This window comes from Nycticebus coucang, chromosome 21 (assembly GCF_027406575.1).
Source record: "Nycticebus coucang isolate mNycCou1 chromosome 21, mNycCou1.pri, whole genome shotgun sequence".
Lineage (NCBI taxonomy): Eukaryota > Metazoa > Chordata > Mammalia > Primates > Lorisidae > Nycticebus > Nycticebus coucang.
The window spans coordinates 14,494,928-14,516,633 of NC_069800.1; the positions used below are offsets into that span (position 1 = coordinate 14,494,928).

At 40.5% G+C, this 21,706-nt stretch overlaps 1 protein-coding gene across 1 annotated transcript in view; it reads right to left on the reverse strand.

Moving 5' to 3' along the window:
• Positions 1-21,706, reverse strand: part of CFAP61 (cilia and flagella associated protein 61) — a 367,994-nt gene that overhangs the window by 90,638 nt on the left and 255,650 nt on the right. The window contains exon 22 of the mRNA XM_053574251.1: positions 18,018-18,310. Within this exon, the coding sequence (XP_053430226.1) occupies positions 18,018-18,310 (293 nt within the window). The remainder of the gene's footprint in view (positions 1-18,017; positions 18,311-21,706) is intronic.

The following is a 21,706-nucleotide window of genomic DNA, read 5'->3' on the forward strand; positions in this document are numbered from 1 at the left end:
TCACCTAAACCCAGTGAGAATGGTCCACATCACAATGAACCAAAACAACAGATTGTTGGTTGGGTGTGGGTGTGGATAGAAGGAACACTCATGCACTGTTGGTTGGATGGCAAAGTACAGCCTCTATGGAAAGAAGTATTTAGATTCCTCAAAGAACTAAATGTAGGCTTACTATTTGATACTACAATCCCATTACTAGGTATCGACCCCAAAGAGAAAAAGACATTTTACCATAAGGACATTTACACAATTCATGATCACAAAGATGTAGAAACTACGCAACTGCCCTTCAACACATGAATGGATTAATAAACTTTGATATATGTATACTATGGAATAATATTCACTCATAAAAAGATGGAGATTTTATACTTTTTTTTTTTTTTCAGTTTTTGGCCAGGGCTAGGTTTGAACCCGCCACCTCCGGCATATGGAGCTGGTGCCCTACTCCGTTGAGCCACAGGCGCTGCCCAATTTTATAACTATTTTATAACTATCTGGATGATTTGGAAAATATTCTCCTAAGCTAGTATCACAATAATGAAAAAATAAGCATTACATTTACTCAGTACTCTTTTGAAACTAGAAGATTAACAACTACATGCTCACATAAGAGAAAAACTCAATTAAATTCAAATAAGGGGAAGGGCGGGAAGGGGTTGGGTAAGCTTACAACCAACAGGTACATTGCCTGGGTGTAGGACACCCTTCCTGGATGAAGGATACTGCTACAAGTCAGACTTTAACTGTACAAAAGCGAACTATGTTATCTATGCATATGTACCCTCATATTAATTGAGAAAAATATTTGGAGCAATAACCAGCATGGGGGTATTTCCCTTATTTTAGAGCAGCAGTTCTCAACCTGTGGTTGCAACCCCTTTGGGGGTCAAAGAACCCTTTCCCCTTTCACAGGGATCACCTAAGAACATCGGAAAACACATATTTCCAATGTTCTTAGGAACTGAGACACTGCTTCTCGTGTGCGGGGGTCACCACAACATGAGGAACTGTATTAAACAGTCACAGCATTAGGAAGGTTGAGAAGCACTGTTTTAGAGGATGTTTAAAGAAAGTGAGCTGTAGTTACTTTACGCCATAACAGAAAAATAGAGAAGTCAGAAGTAAGAGTCAGTGAACTTGAAGTGATATGAAAAGAAATTTTCCAATTTCAAGAATGGTGAGAAAGTTAAAAAAGATATCAAAACCAATGAACGAAGTCTTAAAGCCCCAGGGAACAATATAAAAACTCTAGCAGATATGTAATTGGAATCCCAGCAAGAAGACAAGAATGAGGGAAGAAATAACAGCCAAGAACTTGTTAAAATGTAGTAAAAGTCATAGATTTATAGGATCAAGAATCTCAGTGAACCCCAAACAATATAAATTCAAGAAAAACCATTCCTAGAGACAAAATATTTCAGGACACACAAGCATCAAATTGCAAAAAAAATAAGCATAAAGAGAAAAACTTGAAAGCATCCAATGGAAAACAATGCATTCCATATAGGGGAACAATGTTTTGAATGACTATAAATTTTTAAATCAAAATGTAAAGAAGTCAGAAGATGGTGGAAAAACATCTTCGAAGTGCTGGGGGAGAAAAAACACAAATCTGTCAGCCAAGAATTCTATGTTCAGTGAAAATGTGCTTTGAGAATCAAAGCAACATACTTATATTTTCAGGTAGAGAAAAACTGGAGAATTAGTTGCTAGCAGACCTACAATATAAGTAATGCCATAGAAAGATGTTAGGCTGGAGGAAGACTTAGATTTACAGAATGAAGAAAGAGCAACAAAATTAGAAAGTAGCAGGTACCTTCAAAAGATTTTTTTTTCCTTTTAGTTCTTTAAAATATATGTGACTATTAAAACAAAAATTATAATGTTGTCTTACTTATTTTTCAATGTATATAGATGTAATACACATAGTGGCTATTAATATAATGGATGTCCCATGTATGGAAACAAGGATCTATGTAGTTGCAAAGTTTTTACATATTAAATGAAATGGTACAATATTAACTCTATTGAATGTGAAGGATTGCTGCTATATATAGCAATCATTAAAAAATAAAATAATATGTAGGTAAAAAAACAATTGATATAGACTAAAAACTAATGATCCAAAAGAAAGGAAGCAAGAAAATACAGAAGAACAAAATCAGGGGGGACAGACAGTAAAGAAATAAAATAAAATGGTAGACCTAAGTCTAACCATATCAGTAACTACATTAAATATTAATGGTCTAAACAATTGAATTAAAATGCAGTGATAGTTATAAATGATAAAAAGCATTTAGTAGGTAAGATGGTTCTCAAGATTCTCATCTCCCTTTTAGTATAGGTGTGAACTATGAACATGATGAGGTGAGGTTAAATGGCACAGCTGACTTGAAGAAAGGGGGATCATGCTTGGTGGGTCTTACCTAATCAGGTGAACCCTCAAAAGGGACCAGGCCTTTGCTAAAGAAGGAAATTTGAAATGTGAGGGGAATTTGACATGAGTGAGGTTTTCTGTTGTTAGATTGAAAATGGAAGAAGTTATGGGGTAAGGAAATGGATGGCTTCCAGGAGCTGAGAATGTTTGCTAGCTGAACCAGCAAAGAAACAAGGATCTGAGATTTTAGCTCCAACACCTAGGTTCTACCAATACCACAGGAAGTTGGAAGAGGGCTCCAAGTTCCAGTTTGAATGCAGCCTGACATCAAAACTTACAGAAATAGGGCGGCGCCTGTGGCTCAGCGGGTAGGGCGCCGGTCCCATATGCTGGAGGTGGTGGGTTCAAACCCAGCCCCGGCCAAAAAAAAAAAAAAAAAAAAAAAAAAAAAACTTACAGAAATAGAAGCTAATGTATGTATGATGTTTTAGCCTGCTAAGTTTGTGACAATTTGTTATGCTTCAATAAAAAATATTAATATGATGCATTTTATGATACCTACAAGAGATACACTTTAAACATAAAGACACAGATAAGTAGAAAGTAAACAGATGAAAGAAGTATACCATGCAAATAGTAAATATAAGATGGATGGAATGGCCACATTAATGTCATGTGGACCTCAAGATAAGGGATATTATCAGAGATAAATAGGGACATTCCAAATGATATGAGGTACAATTCATAAGGCAGATATAGCAATTTGAAATTTTCATGGGCTTACTAGCAAAGCCCTAAAAAAGACAAAACAAAATTCACAAAATTAAAAGGAGAAATAGAAACTTCCATAAAAATAGTAAGATATTTTAATATTTCTCTCTCACCAATTCACAGAATTAGACAAAAATATCTGTTAAGACCAAGGGGAGTCAAACATCATTATCATCGGGGGAGGAGACGAGATGGCTGACTGAAGCCAGCTTTCCACAGAGGCTCCCGTCCAGAAGGAGAGTTAAAGGATAAAAATTCAGCAAGTAACCTGGTGGATTTGAGCTGCACTAAGAGAGAAGGTTGTAGAACGCACGTCAACCCCCTCTGAGGCAAGCTGCGACCACAAGGATATAAACAAAGGTACAAAATCCATCACCAAGCAGACGGGAGTCCCCTCCCCCATGGGAATGACTCAGAGTGCCCCACAAACAACCTGGCAGAGTTCAAAGGTCCTCCCACTACACTCCACGGGAGAGACCCCCTAAAAACTGGACCTACCTCCCCTACTAGGGTGCCACAGTGTCCTCCTGCCAGGCATAAAACTGTATAAACTGTATATAGTCTCTACCTGGAATTCTGAGCTCCCAGTGCTCCCCTTCGCTCACACTAGGGTCTGGAGGCCAGTCCTGGTCAGTCGGCGGAGACGGGACTGCACCAGAGTGGCAGTTCCCTGAGGCACAGTGCGACAGCCGTCATTTGGTGACAATACGGACAGGCTTAAAACTGTGTGGAGCTGTGTGTGTTCTCTGCCCACAACCCCAGGCTGCCAGTGCTCCCCGCACTCCCCTCTGCTGTCGCTACAAGGTCTGGAGGCCTGTCCCCCAGGGGTCCGGACTCTTGGGCGATTGTTCGAGGAGTGTAGACAGTGCTGGGCTGCAGCCTGTCGGTGCAGACTCTGGGGTGCGGGAGCGGAGGGAGGACTGTTGGCCGGAGGGGAGCTACACCGGAGCGGCTGTTGCCTGAGCCATAAAGCAGCGGCCCTCTTTTGCTAGCAATATGGCTCACTACCAAATATTCTGAAGCCACACCCCCTGTCTCCCTGGGCAACCAGAGACTCTGAGTTTGGCTGAGGCAACTCCAGCTTGCAAACCAGGGAAACTCCCAGGGTGGGGCTGACCCAGAGGTCCGCTTTACTAAACCTAAGACGCACCTGGCCCTCAGGGGATCGTCAGCCTATAGACAATACAGGAGCAAAGACAAGCTGATTTGGAGCTCAATTCAGCTTCTCTTCTGCAGGGGAACTGCAGAGTTGTTCTGTTCTGTTCTGCCAGTAACATTAATCAGGGGTGAGACTGGACCTGAGTGAAAACCCCTCAACCTTCATCAAGTGCCCAAGGTTGTCAGGCCTCACCTCCTCCTGCTGGAGAGAGGCAGAGCGCAGCGGCCTGGCAGACTTCCTTGTGATTCAGGCAGGTACAAACTCTTGGAGTACCAATTCACTACAGGCAACTGGGTCAGCCAACTGCAGGGCTATCAGTGACTGGATGTGAAGTGGTGCAAGGTGGGGAAGGAGGCAGCAACCTTCCCAGACTGATTTATTGGCTGGGTGGCTTCTCCTGACTCCACGCAGCACTGGAGCAAGCCACACCAGAGTAGTCACCAGACCCCTATGATCCAGTTCCCAGAGACCTCTTAAACTCTCTCACCCGAGACAGGTGCAGACTGAGACAATTGATTTGGACCTTTTTGAACTGAACCAATTGCCTAAGGACAAATCAGGTGTTGCCCTGGGTGCACGGTGAAGGTTTGATTTTTCTTCTCCAATTGTTTGCCAGTGGGGGGACGGGGTGACTTAATTGCTGATATTTCTCCACAGCTGAGACTTCAATCCAAAGTATCTGTTTCACTAGGGTGGAACAGAAACCAGCTGAAAACAAGACAGAACCACTTAGCCCCACCACACCAGACAGGGCCCCAGTTTCTCAGGCCACAACATTGTACAGGCCCTCGACAAAGTTCCCGGTGAAAAAGTCAGAGGGAGTAAAACAACCATGGGGCAGAATCAGCGGAAAAACTCTGGTAACATGAATAACCAGAATAGACCAACCCCCCTCAAGGAAAGATATGGCAGATGCAATTGAAGATCCCATTCATAAACAACTGGTTGAGATGTCAGAAATCGAATTCAGAATTTGGATTGCAGACAAGATTAACAAAGTGGAATTAGGAACTCGAGGAGAAATTCAAAAGCTGTCTCAAGAATTTAATGAATTTAAAGACAAACCCACCAAAGACTTAGACACACTGAAGCCAGAATTTGAAGCCCTCAAAGATATGAAAAATACAGTAGAATCCCTCAGCAACAGAATGGAGCAAACAGAAGAAAGGATTTCTGACATCGAAGATAAAACCTTTGAACACTCCCAAACTCTCAAAGAGGAAGAGAAATGGAGAGCAAAAATGGATCACTCACTCCGAGAGCTCTGGGATAATTCGAAGAAGGCGAATATCCGAATCATAGGGGTTCCAGAAACAGATGAAGTGGCTTCGCTGGGCACAGAGGCCCTTCTGCATGAAATTATGAAAGAGAATTTTCCAGACATGCCTAGAGATTCTGAAATTCAGATAGCAGACAGCTTCAGAACCCCAGCACGACTCAACCCCAAAAAGACATGCCCCAGGCATGTCATAATTAACTTCACTAAAGTTAATATGAAGGAAAAAATCCTCAAAGCTGCCAGGACAAAGAAAACTATTACCTTCAAAGGGAAGAATATTAGAATGACTGCAGATCTCTCTGCTGAAACTTTTCAAGCCAGAAGAGGGTGGTCACCAATTTTGAATCTCCTAAAGCAAAATAACTTTCAACCCCAGATCTTGTATCCAGCTAAACTGAGTTTCATTTATGATGGAGAAATTAAATACTTTAATGACATTCATATGTTGAATAAATTTGCCATAACAAAACCAGCTCTTCAGGATATTCTCAGACCTATCCTCCATAATGACCAACCCAATCCTATACCACAAAAGTAAACTCACTCAGAAACTTCAGATCAAACTCCAATTTCCACACTGGCAAAAGGATTAAAAATGCCCACTGGATTTTTGAAAAACTCAATACCCAAAACTTCACCACACTTATCAATATTCTCCATTAATGTGAACGGCTTAAACTGTCCTCTAAAGAGGCATAGGTTAGCTGATTGGATACAAAAACTCAGGCCAGATATTTGTTGCATACAAGAGTCACATCTTAACTTAAAAGACAAATACAGACTCAGGGTGAAAGGATGGTCGTCCATATTTCAGGCAAATGGTCATCAGAAAAAAGCAGGAGTTGCAATTTTATTTGCAGATACAATAGGCTTTAAACCATCAAAAGTAAGGAAGGACAAGAATGGTCACTTCATATTTGTTAAGGGTAATACTCAATATGATGAGATTTCAATTATTAATATCTATGCACCCAACCAGAATGCACCTCAATTTATAAGATAAACTCTAACAGACATGAGCAACTTGATTTCCTCCAGCTCCATAATCGTCGGAGATTTCAACACTCCTCTGGCAGTGTTGGATCGATCCTCAAACAAGAAGCTGAGCAAAGAAATCTTAGATTTAAACTTAACCATCCAACATTTGGATTTAGCAGACATCTACAGAACATTTCATCCCAACAAAACTGAATACACGTACTTCTCATCAGCCCATGGAACTTACTCAAAAAATCGATCACATCTTAGGTCACAAGTCTAACCTTAGTAAATTTAAAGGAATAGAAGTTATTCCATGCATCTTCTCAGACCACCATGGAATAAAACTTGAGCTGAGTAACAACAGGAATCTGCATATTCATACAAAAACATGGAAGTTAAATAACCTTATGCTGAATGATAGCTGGGTCAGAGATGAGATTAAGAAAGAAATCGCCAATTTTTTGGAACAAAACAATAATGAAGAAATGAACTATCAGAACCTCTGGGACACCGCAAAGGCAGCTCTAAGAGGGAAATTTATTGCACTACAAGCCTTCATGAAGAGAACGGAAAGAGAGGAAGTTAACAACTTAAAGGGACATCTCAAGCAACTGGAAAAGGAAGAACATTCCAACCCTAAACCTAGTAGAAGAAAAGAAATAACCAAAATTAGAGCAGAACTAAATGAAATTGAAAACAAAAGAATAACACAACAGATCAATAAATCAAAAAGGTGGTTTTTCGAAAAGGTCAATAAAATAGATAAACCTTTGGCCAACCTAATCAGGAAAAAAAGAGTAAAATCTCTAATCTCATCAATCAGAAACAACAAAGATGAAATAACAACAGACTCCTCAGAAATCAAAAAAATCCTTAATGAATATTACAAGAAACTTTATTCTCAGAAATAGGAAAATTGGAAGGAAATTGACCAATACGTGGAAGCACGTCACCTTCCAAGACTTAGCCAGAATCAAGTGGAAATGTTGAACAAGCCCATATCAAGTTCGGAAATAGCATCAACCATATAAAACCTCCCTAAAAAAAAAAAAAGCCCAGGACTAGATGGTTTCACATCTGAATTCTACCAAACCTTTAAAGAGGAATTAGTACCTATATTAATCAATCTGTTCCAAAAGGTAGAAAAAGAAGGAAGACTACCCAACACGTTCTATGAAGCAAACATCACCCTGATCCCCAAACCAGGAAAAGACCCAACAAGAAAAGAAAATTATAGACCGATATCACTAATGAATATAGATGCAAAAATATTCAACAAGATCCTAACAAACAGAATCCAGCAACATATCAAACAAATTATACATCATGACCAAGTTGGTTTTATCCCAGGATCTCAAGGCTGGTTCAATATACGTAAATCTATAAATGTAATCCAGCATATAAACAAATTAAAAAACAAAGACCATATGATTCTCTCAATCGATGCAGAAAAAGCTTTTGATAATATCCAGCATCCCTTCATCATCAGAACACTCAAGAAAATCGGTATAGAAGGGACATTTCTTAAACTGATAGCGGCCATCTACAGCAAACCCACAGCCAATATCATATTGAATGGAGTTAAATTGGAATCATTTCCACTCAGATCAGGAATGAGACCAGGCTGCCCATTGTCTCCATTGCTTTTTAACATTGTAATGGAAGTTTTAGCCACTGCAATTAGGGAAGAAAAGGCGATCAAGGGTATCCATATAGGGTCAGAAGAGATCAAACTTTCGCTCTTCGAAGATGATATGATAGTATATCTGGAAAACACTAGGGGCTCTACTACAAAACTTTTAGAAGTGATCAAGGAATACAGCAGCGTCTCAGGTTACAAAATCAACATTCATAAACCAGTAGCCTTTATATATACCAACAACAGTCAAGTTGAAAAATCAGTTAAGGACTCTATCCCATTCACAGTAGTGCCAAAGAAGATGAAATATTTGGGAATTTATCTAACAAAGGATGTGAAAGATCTCTATAAAGAGAACTATGAAACTCTAAGAAAAGAAATAGCTGAAAATATTAACAAATGGAAAAACATACCATGCTCATGGCTGGGAAGAATCAATATTGTTAAAATGTCTATACTACCCAAAGCAATATATAATTTCAATGCTATCCCTATTAAAGCTCCACTGTCATACTTTAAAGATCTTGAAAAAATAATACTTCGTATTATATGGAATCAGAAAAAACCTCGAATAGCCAAGACATTACTCAGAAATAAAAACAAAGCAGGAGGAATTACGCTACCAGACCTCAGACTATACTACAAATCAATAGTGATCAAAACAGCATGGTATTGGCACAAAAACAGAGAAGTAGATGTCTGGAACAGAATAGAGAACCAAGACATGAATCCAGCTACTTACCGTTATTTAATCTTCGACAAGCCAATTAAAAACATTCAGTGGGGAAAAGATTCCCTATTTAACAAATGGTGCTGGGTGAACTGGCTGGCAACCTGTAGAAGACTGAAAGTGGACCCACACCTTTCACCATTAACTAAGATAGACTCTCACTGGATCAAAGATTTGAACTTAAGACATGAAACTATAAAAATACTAGAAGAGAGTGCAGGGAAAACCCTTGAAGAAATCGGGCTGGGTGAGTATTTTATGAGGAGGACTCCCCGGGCAATTGAAGCAGCTTCAAAAATACACTACTGGGACTTGATCAAACTAAAAAGCTTCAGCACAGCCAAGAACACAGTAAGTGAAGCAAGGAAACAGCCCTCAGAATAGGAGAAGATATTTGCAGGTTATGTCTCTGACAAAGGTTTAATAACCAGAATCCACAGAGAACTCAAACGCATTAGCAAGAATAGAACAAGGGATCCCATCGCAGGCTGGGCAAGGGATCTGAAGAGAAACTTCTCTGAAGAAGACAGGCGCGCGGCCTTCAGACATATGAAAAAATGCTCATCATCTTTAATCATCAGAGAAATGCAAATCAAAACTACTTTGAGATACCATCTAACTCCAGTGAGACTAGCCTATATCACAAAATCCCAAGACCAGAGATGCTGGCACGGATGTGGAGAAAAGGGAACACTTTTGCACTGCTGGGAATGCAAATTAATACATTCCTTTTGGAAAGAGATATGGAGAACACTTAGAGATCTAAAAATAGATCTGCCATTCAATCCTCTAATCCCTCTACTGGGCATATACCCAGAAGACCAAAAACCACATCACAACAAAGTGATCCAGTTCCCAGAGACCTCTTGAATTGTCCCACCCGAGACAGGTGATGATTGAGACAATTGATTTGGACCTTTTGAACTGAACCAATAGACTGAGGACTTCTCAGGCGGTGCCCTGGGTGTGCGGTTGTAGGAAGGTTTGATTTTCCTTTTCTAATTGGTGCCAGACGTGGGTGGGCGGGGTGACTTAATTGCTGGTTTTTTGCCACAGCTGATACTTCAACCCAGAGTAAATGTTACACTAGGGTAGAACAGAAACCAGCTGAAAACAAGACAGAACCACTTAGCCCCACCACACAAGACAGGGCCCCAGTTTCTCAGGCCACAACAGTGTACGGGCCTTTGATAAAGCCCCACGGGAAAAATCAAAGGGAGTAAAATAACCATGGGGTGGAATCAGCAGAAAAACTCTGGTAACATGAATAACCAGAATAGATCAAACCCGCCAAGAAAAGATACGGCACATGTAATTGAAGATCCCATTCATAAACAACTGGCTGAGATGTCAGAAATTGAATTCAGAATTTGGATTGCAGACAAGATTAATAAAGTGGAATTAGGAATTTGAGGAGAAATTCAAAAGTTGTCTCAAGAATTTAACAAATTTAAAGACAAAACCATCAAAGACTTAGACACACTGAAGCAAGAATTTGCAGCCCTCAAAGATATGAAAAATACAGTAGAATCCGACAGCAACAGAATGGAGCAAGCAGAAGAAAGGATTTCTGACATCAAAGATAATACCTTTGAACGCTCCCAAACTCTCAAAGAGGAAGAGAAATAGAGAGCAAAAATAGATTATTCTCTCAGAGAGCTCTGGGATAATTCAAAGAAGATCAATATACGATTAAAGGGAATTTCTGAAAATGATGAAGTGGCCTCGCTGGGCACAGAGGCCCTTCTGCATGAAATTATGAAAGAAAATTTTCCAGACATGCCTAGAGATTCTGAAATTCAGATAGCAGACAGCTTCAGAACCCCAGCACGATTCAATCCCAATAAGTCATCCCCCAGGCATATCATAATTAGCTTCACTAAAGTTAACATGAAGGAGAAGATTCTCAAAGCAGCCAGGTGAAAGAAAAGCATTATGTACAAAGGGAAGAATATTAGAATGACTGCAGATCTCTCTGCTGAAACTTTTCAAGGCAGAAGAGGGTGGTCATCGACTTTTAATTTCCTAAAGCAAAATAACTTTCAACCCAGGATCTTGTATCCAGCTAAACTGAGTTTCATTTATGACAGAGAAATTGAATACTTCAATGACATTCATATGTTGAAAAAATTTGCTTTAAGTAAACCAGCTCTTCAGGATATCCTCAGACCTATCCTCCACAATGACCAACACAATCCTATACCACAAAAGTAAACTAACTCAGAAACTTTGGATCAAACTCCAACTTCCACACTGGCGAAAGGATTAAAAATGTCCACTGGACCTTTGAAAAACTCAATACCCAAAACTTCACCACACTTATCAATATTCTCCATTAATGTGAATGGCTTAAACTGTCCTCTAAAGAGGCATAGGTTAGCTGACTGCATACAAAAACTCAGGCCAGATATTTGTTGCATACAAGAGTCACATCTTAACTTAAAAGACAAATACAGACTCAGGGTGGAAGGATGGTCATCCATATTTCAGGCAAATGGTAATCAGACAAAAGCAGGTGTTGCAATTTTATTTGCAGATACAATAGGCTTTAAACCATCAAAAGTAAGGAAGGACAAGAATGGTCACTTCATATTTGTTAAGGGTAAGACTCAATATGATGAGATTTCAATTATTAATATCTATGCACCCAACCAGAATGCACCTCAATTTATAAGAGAAACTCTAACTGACATGAACAACTTGATTTCCTCCAGCTCTATAATAGTCGGAGATTTCAACACTCCTTTGGCAGTGTTGGATCGATCCTCCAGCAAGAATCTGAGCAAAGAAATTTTAGATTTAAACCTAAGCATCCAATATTTAGATTTAGCAGACATCTACAGAACATTTCATCGCAACAAAACTGAATACACATACTTCTCATCCGCCCACGAAACTTACTCCAAAATTGACCACATCTTAGGTCACAAGTCTAACCTCAGTAAATTTAAAGGAATAGAAATTATTCCTTGCATCTTCTCAGACCACCATGGAATAAAACTTGAGCTGAGTAACAACAGAAATCTGCATACTCATACAAAAACATGGAAGTTAAATAACCTTATACTGAATGATAGCTGGATCAGAGACGAGATTAAGAAAGAAATTGCCAATTTTTTGTAACAAAATGACAACGAAGACACAAACTATCAGAACTTCTGTGACACCACAAAGGCAGTTCTAAGAGGGAAATTTATAGCACTGCAAGCCTTCCTCAAGAGAACAGAAAGAGAGGAAGTTAACAACTTAATGGGACATCTCAAGCAACTGGAAAAGGAAGAACATTCCAACCCTAAACCCAGTAGAAGAAAAGAAATAACCAAAAGTAGAGCAGAATTAAATGAAATTGAAAACAAAAGAGCAATACAACAGATAAATAAATCAAAAAGCTGGTTTTTTGAAAAGGTCAATAAAATAGATAAACCTCTGGCCAACCAAATCAGAAAAAAAAGAGTAAAATCTCTAATCTCCACAATCAGAAATGACAAAGATGAAATAACAACAGACTCCTCAGAAATCCAAAAAATCCTTAATGAATATTACACGAAACTTTATTCTCAGAAATATGAAAATCTGAAGGAAATTGACCGATACTTGGAAGCACGTCACCTTCCAAGACTTAGCCAGAATCAAGTGGAAATAATGAACAGGCCTATATCAAGTTCGGAAATAGCATCAACCATACAAACGTCCCTAAAAACAAAAGCCTGGAACCAGGTGGTTTCACGTCAGAATTCTACCAAACCTTTAAAGAGGAATTAGTACCTATATTACTCAACCTGTTCCAAAAGGTAGAAAAAGAAGGAAGACTACCCAACACGTTCTATGAAGCAAACATCACCCTGATCCCCAAACCAGGAAAAGACCCAACAAGAAAAGAAAATTATAGACCAATATCACTAATGAATATAGATGCAAAAATATTCAACAAGATCCTAACAAACAGAATCCAGCAACACATCAAACAAATTATACATCATGACCAAGTCAGTTTTATCCCAGGGTCTCAAGGCTGGTTCAATATACGTAAATCTATCAATGTAATCCAGCACATTAACAAATTAAAAAACAAAGACCATATGATTCTCTCAATCGATGCAGAAAAAGCTTTTGATAATATCCAGCATCCCTTCATGATCAGAACACTCAAGAAAATCAGTATAGAAGGGACATTTTTTAAACTGATAGAGACCATCTATAGTAAACCCATAGCCAATATCATATTGAATGGAGTTAAATTGGAATCATTTCCACTCAGATCAGGAACCAGACAAGGCTGCCCATTCTCTCCATTGCTTTTTGACATTGTAATGGAAGTTTTAGCCACCACAATTAGGGAAGAAAAGGCGATCAAGGGTATCCATATAGGGTCAGAAGAGATCAAACTTTCGCTCTTTGCAGATGATATGATTGTATATCTGGAAAACACTAGGGACTCTACTACAAACTCTTAGAAGTGATCAAGGAATACAGCAGCGTCTCAGGTTACAAAATCAACATTCATAAATTGGTAGCCTTTATATACACCAACAATAGTCAAAGTTGAAAAAACAGTTAAGGACTCTATCCCATTCACAGTAGTGCCAAAGAAGATGAAATATTTGGGAGTTTATCTAACAAAGGATGTGAAAGATCTATATAAAGAGAACTATGAAACTCTAAGAAAAGAAATAGCTGAAAATGTTAACAAATGGAAAAACATACCATGCTCATGGCTGGGAGAATCAACATTGTTAAAATGGCCATACTACCCAAAGCAGTATGTAATTTCAACGCAATCCCTATTAAAGCTCCACTGTCATACTTTAAAGATCTTGAAAAAACAATACTTCATATTATATGGAATCAGAAAAAACCTCGAATAGCCAAGACATTACTCAGAAATAATAACAAAACAGGAGGAATCACGCTACCAGACCTCAGACTTTACTACAAATTGATAGTGATCAAAACAACATGGTATTGGCACAAAAACAGAGAACTAGATGTCTGGAACAGAATAGAGAACCAAGACATGAATCCAGCTACTTAACCGTTATTTGATCTGTGACAAGCCAATTAAAAACATTCAGTGGGGAAAAGATTCCCTATTTAACAAATGGTGCTGGGTGAACTGGCTGGCAACCTGCAGAAGACTGAAACTGGACCCACACCTTTCACCATTAACTAAGATAGACTCTCACTGGATTAATGATTTAAACTTAAGACATGAAACTTTAAAAATACTAGAGGAGAGTGCAGGGAAAACCCTTGAAGAAATTGGTCTGGGCGAGTATTTTATGAGGAGGACCCCCTGGGCAATTGAAGCAGCTTCAAAAATACACTACTGGGACTTGATCAAACTAAAAAGCGTCTGCACAGCCAAGAACACAGTAAGTAAAGCAAGCAGACAGCCCTCAGAATGGGAGAAGATATTTGCAGGTTATGTTTCCGACAAAGGTTTAATAACCAGAATCCACAGAGAACTCAAACACATTAGCAAGAAAAGAACAAGGGATCCCATCACAGGCTGGGCAAGGGATTTGAAGAGAAACTTCTCTGAAGAAGACAGGTGCATGGCCTCATCATCTTTAATCATCAGAGAAATGCAAATCAAAACTACTTTGAGATATCATCTAACTCCAGTGAGACTAGCCTATATCACAAAATCCCAAGACCAGAGATGTTGGCGTGGATGTGGAGAAAAGGGAACACTTTTGCACTGCTGGTGGGAATGCAAATGAATACATTCCTTTTGGAAAGAGATATGGAGAACACTTAGAGATCTAAAAATAGATCTGCCATTCAATCCTGTAATCCCTCTACTGGGCATATACCCAGAAGACCAAAAACCACATCATAACAAAGATATTTGTACCAGAATGTTTATTGCAGCCCTATTCATAATCGCAAAGTCATGGAAAAAGCCCAAGTGCCCATCGATCCATGAATGGATTAATAAATTGTGGTATATGTACACCATGGAACATTATGCAGCCTTAAAGAAAGATGGAGACTTTACCTCTTTCATGTTTACATGGATGGAGCGGGAACATATTCTTCTTATTAAAGTATCTCAAGAATGGAAGAAAAAGTACCCAATGTACTCAGCCCTAGTATGAAACTAATTTAGGGTTTTCACATGAAAGCTATAACCCAGTTACAGCCTAAGAATAGGGGGAAGGGAGAAAGTGAGGGGAGGGAGGGGGGAAGTGGGTATAGGGAAGGGATTGGTGGGATTACACCTGTGGTGCATCTTACAAGGGTATGTGTGAAACTTGGTAAATCTGTGAAGCTAGTGAATGATGCCTCATGATCATATCAATGTACACAGCTATGATTTAATAAAAAAAAAAAGCATAGTGTATAAGGTTTCCTAGGTAGTTCGATCCTACTTGAGTTTATTCTCTCACTGTTCTGGAGGCCAGTAGTCTGAAATTACAGTACTGTCAGGACCACGCTCCCTCCAGAGGCTCCAGGGAAGAACCTTCTCTGCCCCTTCCTATCTCTGGTGGTTGCTGGCAATTCTTGACATTCTATGACTTGTAGCTGCCATCACTTCAATCTCTGTCTCCACTGTCCCATGATCTTCCTCCTCCTTGTGTCATCAAATCTCGCCAACACCAGCCATTGGATTTAAGGCCCACCCTGATCCAGGATGACCTTCTCTATGTGGTTACATCTACAAAGATGCTATTTCCAAATAAGACCATGTTTGCTTCAGGACTTTAGGCCTTCAACTTACCTTTCTGAGGGACACGGTTCAATCCACAACACTAGAACCACAGGTGAGATAATGAACATATGAGCTGTCCAGAGTAGGCACAGGAGCGATAAGTGTCTTGACCTCTCCCTTCCCATTTCCCATCTCCCACAAGTACACGCTGTTGGCCAAACACAGGTGAAAACCAGAGATTTCCAGAGCTTGGGGAGTGTTGTCTGCAGGAGCCATTCCTTGAGATGCCCAGTGGGTCAGGGGAAGGAAGGAGACAGGATCCGACAGCAAACAGGCCAGTGTCTGACCCAGACAGCTTTAGGACGAGGTTCAACAGGAAGGTGCTTTGGGTCAAGGTGGTTAAGGCCATTGTGAACTGTGTGGGTCCATTTGTAGATGGATTTTCTTCTGCCCTGAGACAGTGCGACCAATGACTCCCTCTTCTTCCTCCGTAATCTACTCAACCTGAAGACAAGGGTGAAGGCCTGTGGGATGTTTCACTTCCACTTAATGCTTAGTAAATGTTATTTCCTCTTCCTTATGATTTTCTTAAGAACATTTTTTCTCAACCTTACTTTATTGTTAGACTACAGTGTATAATACATATACAAAGTATGTCAGTCAGCTGTTTATGTTATCAGTCACGCTGTGGTCAGCAATAGGATAATAGAGGTTAAGTTTTGGAAGAGTTGAAAGTTATATTGCAATTTTCCACCGTACTGGGGGTTAATACTCCTAAACCTTCTTTGTTGAAGGGCCAACTATATTTGCAAGATGATTTTGCAATCAGAATAATGATTCTGATTTTTAACCTGAATAGGGAAGTAAAGGTCAGAGGGCACTACCAGAGAAATGGTATCCAGGAATTTGGGGCTGGGGTTGGGGCCTCTGCTTCCTAAACAGAGCACATGCTTACCACCAGAGGGTCAGGATAAATTTGGCAGTTTTCCAAGATTGTTACTTTTGGGGGAAATTTGGGTAAAAACATTTTTATTTTTCCTATCTTACATAGGTGTTGTGACATATGTGTGAAGAGAGTATTCCTGTTAAAATCAAATGGACTTTTCCTGTCTTTCACATGCTATATCCCTAATACCTAGGACACAGCCTAGCAGGTGTTTAATAAAGATTTGTGGAATAACAAAAGAAATGGACCATCTAAACAGCAGAACACAAAATTTCCATGGATCCCAGGATCAAAAAAGAGACTCTCAAGAAATCTCTTTTGTGGTGGTGGTCTGCTTTGAGCCCCTGTATAGACTCTGGGTTGGAGGAGAGGCAGTGGGTGTCACTGTCCTAAAGGCTTAGAGGAGGTACCTGGGCGGGAAGCCAGCCCTGACTTAGGCTGACCACCCCTTATTCTCAGGGAGGGACTTCTGTGAACCCCACCCACACCTGGTCCATCTACCATAGGTTAGCTGGCACTCTTTATCACAACTGCCAACATGCCCTCTTGACTTACACAGCTCAGTCCTCACACTGACCTCAGAGTCCCTCCTACAGGGGTCTCCTGCTTCCTAGTTAGATGGACTGGCCCCTTCCCCTACTAACCTCCTGAGCTGGGAACTCTGAGGACAAAGGCTGGAAGTTGGCCTGTCACACACCCCAGAGGAAAGGTACTCCTGTCTTCAAAGACCCTGCTGACTGCGGCCAGGATCCCAGCACCACCACGGACGTGGAGCCACAGTGTTCTCATCCATTAAATGGGCATGATTCTCTGTCCTGGTGAGGTGACAGCTTACTGCCAGCACACAGCACCCTGCCTGGGATGCGGAGAGCTCTCAGGAAATGGTAACACTCCTTCCACAGAGGAGAGAGTCTAGTTCCCCTCCTGTTAGGTATGGGCTGGCCATGGGGAAGTGCAGAATGGAATATGGGGGAAGTGAGGCTGCTCGACCAGGGGGCGACCCCATCTTTGTTTCTCTCTCTCAGCTTGCCCTGAGAACCCAGTCACCAAGCCATGAAGAAGCCCTGAGAACCCAGGCACCGGGCCATGAAGAAGCCCAGTTCCAGAAAGGGACACTTGTAAGTGTTCTGCCCAAAATCTCAGCTAAGTTGATTCTGCCTCAGCAGGCAGATGCGAGCGAACGTACTTTCTAGATGCTTCCAGCCCCATCCTGGGTCTGGATTCCACCGTAGGAAAGACCTGGGTGAGAACTGCCCAGCGAGGTCAGTCCAACCTCCAGACCCAGAGAGGGTCAGTGGTCCTCGCAGCTTTATGCCACAAGTTGGGGGTGGCTTAAACACAGCAAGAGAGGATCTGAGCAGTCAGTCTGAACGCAAAGCCCAGCCTTTGACTGTGAATTCACCACCCAACATCTTTTATACTCCACATCCCTGGGAGGTGGGGGGTGGCCTGGGAAGCAGGGGTGGGGGGCACTCACGGAGCACTGGAGTCGGAAAGGCTTGGTGGGCGTGGTGAAGCTGGCGCTGTGGATGGGGTCCGGGTCCAGGCCGTCATTCCACTGGGCCAAGATCGCGTCCTGGAACACGGTCACGCCGGCGGCCCTGAGCGCGTCCTCCACGGCGCTCTCCACCGGGTAGTTGTTGATGCAGGTGATGGTGGAGGCGGGCGGGGGCTTCACCAGGAAGATGCAGGAGCCCCTCACCCCCAGGTTTAAGAGCGTTTCCACGGTGGTGTAAGTATCAATTGTATTTCCATAGACAATGACATTCCCTGGGAAAGGAGGAAACAGTCCAGAAAAAAAAAATAAAAAACCTTATTAGTCAAATGCTAATAATGCTGGATCACTCCCTATAACCCTCTTATTTTTCAACTGCTGGAAGGCAGAGGTGTTACTTGGCAACGGCGACCAAGATAATTTAGTAAAGAATTGGCACAAAACATCCCACAAAGTGGTCAAGTACTTTTAATGGAGAAGTAGGACACTCATTTATGTTCCTATAATTTGAAAGTTGAAATTATGCTGAATCAAACTGTCTAAAATAAACCTTTTATCTTATTTTTGTTTCCTATTTGCTACTCTTATTAAGGAAACACAATTACCAAAGTTTGCAATATATGCTAGCTCTAAGAGGAGAGGGCAGAGGTAAAAAATATTCATGCACGTGATGTTATTGATATTTTAACTTGTGTTGAATTGCGTTGGCTTCAAGGAAATTGCTCCTTTTTTGAGAACTCAAGACTAGAACATTCCGCTTTTCACCAGATAATTTTATAAAAATTCAAATTCTAACTTTTAGAATTTAATGTGCTTAGACCTAACCAAAAGCATATGCCTTGGTCAGAAAATAAAAAATTACAAAATAATCTTGAAATATTTCCCTTGTTTAAGAATATTTTGATCAAAAAAAGAATATTTTGATTGTAATAATCAATGCCATTTATTTATAGTTCTCAAAAATACCAAGAAGTAATTATAGATGCCATCCTACTATTTTGTCAGTTTTAAAATCAATGAAACTATAAATAAGTGAAATGCAATCTATGCTGGTTTGAACACTGAATTGACACCGTTACCTGTTCCACAGAGAAAAGCTGCTGCAGACTCACTTGTAAGTAAGGAAGATGTAGCAATTTTAACCCAAATGTACATTTCATTTAATTTCTATTTTTTAGTTTTTATGAAATGGGATGAAAAGGAAATTCACAAGGAAAAATAAATGTCAAGTATATTAATTCTATTTGGTTGAGGAAATTATGCCAAATATATTTCAATCCAAAATTGAGAAGCGGGACAATAGCTTGTCTTATTTACTTAGGAAAAATAAGCTAGCATAATTTTCAGTTGGCTTCTCTGAGGTAACACCTAGTCAGTTCTCCCGCTCTCCCTGCTCCTCCACCACGGAGAGGCAAGGGGGTGATGGAGTGAGAGAGTGGGGCCCCCCTTCCTGCCTGCACCAGGAGGCTCTGATTGTGTGGGTAGGGCTTTCTGTTTGGATGCTCTAATGCAACATTCCTTGGGGAGCTGCATTTTCCTTGGCTGAAAGAGGCAACATTTTGCTTGAATTATTAAGGCTCCCACCTGCTGCGAAAAATGAATCTTGGCTGTCTGACGCAACAAAGACTCAGCCTGCCAGGAAAGGCAAAACTTGAGCCTAAAACTGTCAGAGGTTTGAGGTCTCCTGCCCCTAGAAAGTACACATGCCAAAACAATATTCATGTTCAGTTGAATGAATTTAAGTGTTTAGGCCCCATGCAACTCCGAGTTTAGTATTTTTCTAGTCTCGTTTATGTTAGCTGTTAGCAACTCTTCTGTGAGCTGGGCTTTTTCTTTACAGGTTTGTGGAGGACTGGGTACACAGTCCTCCTGGGGTTTGGAGAGCTGTGCTAGCTGGCAAGGGTTGCCCACAAACTGTAGGCAGCTTGAGAGGACGATGGTTTTCAATTCAAAAGGTAATACAATTGATGTTACATTATAACATTATAACATCAGATTCTTACATTTTTATAGGTATTATAGTTTTGGCTATCTTTAAAGTTTAATTTGAAACAAAATTCCCTTACAAAAAATATGAGAGTTTGCTTGTCGTAACAGTCAGCACTGTGGTAATATTGCTGCGTAACAAGCCACTCCCAAATTGATGTCAAACAATGATAAGCATGTTGTGCATCAGCTCACCCTACTGTGGGCAGGCTGATGTCAGCTGATCTGGCTTCAGGTTGTGGTTGGATTCAGGTCTGCACCAGATGTGTTTCATCTCCGTGGACTGACACCTACCTGAGGCACTTTCTGTGTAGGGGCACAGAAGGGCACACAGCTGCCAGGGCACATCTCCAGCCTCTGCCTGCATCCCATTCATCAACAATTTATCAACCAGACCAACTTGCGTGGTTAAGGGGGTGGGGAAATACACTCTGCCCACAAAGGGAGCGGGAGGAGGATGAATGTTTGCCAAACTCTGATAGTTCAAACCATCAGAGTCACGTATTAAATAGCTGCCTACTTATGTAATTTCATCTAAAACATTTCATTTAGACATGCTTTGTATGATTATTTAGGTATATTTCTCTCACTACCCATTACATATAGTAGAATCTCATCTTAATATAATTTGTTAATAAATAAATAAATAACAGGTTACAGGTCAAATCACCTCCTTCCACAAATACAACAAGATGATAAAAAGTCCATGTAAAAATAAGCCTGTTACTTTTTGCCAGTCCAATCTCTTGCCTTTTGAACATCTCCATTCTGTAGGAGATTATTCTTTCCAACACCTTTGCAAAATTGTGAGTTCTTTCATAAAACATTAATTCTCACTTTTACTTTGTGAAGAATGTTTAGATTCTGTTCATATTTATCTTGTGACTTCTATATGTGCATACCAGGCACACAGTTAGGCACTTTTACACATAATTCTCATGTTACTGTTATTATCAGTTTACACGATAACATTTAGATGAGAGTGATTATAAATAACATTGACTTCACTCACACACCTATAAATAATTCCTTCATAAGCTGACAGAAAAAGTATAAGCATGGTGATAATTCACAGAATAACCAAAGTCTTGTATCTTTGGAGGCCCCCTGGAAAAAACTGGTAGCCAAAGACTTTGATTATTCACTTCATGATGAATCAATCTAAGCATGAAAATATGATTACTTTACATTTACAAGAGTAATTTTACTAGTTTGGATGAGCTGGAACTAGTGCTTTGAAGAATCCAGGTCAAGGCCACAGCCTTCCCTATTCCTCGGCCTGGGCTTCCAGTGGGTGAGCCCCGGGGGGGTGAGGGCTCCACCTTCCTTCCTTCCTACACACCCAGGCTTCTCTGGAAGATGATTTCTCTGTACTGTAAGCTCCACATCTGCCCTTCCCACTGCATATCCCTGGGGCCTGGCCTCCAGGTGTAACCATGTTTCCCAACTAGATACATGGGCATTTGAGATTTATTAGATTGCTGATCCTAAGACTTTTTTTTTTTTGCTAAGGGAACCATCCTTTTGTGCCCTTTAAATGACTTCACTGTGGCCAGATTTTCCTACTACATATTTGTACTTGTTACTCACTATGAAACAGTAGTAAACAAATGAAGGGGCTCGGGGACATGCAAAAACAAACCATCCCTGCTTTCCGCTCACCCCCCCACAGTCTGTGACTATTT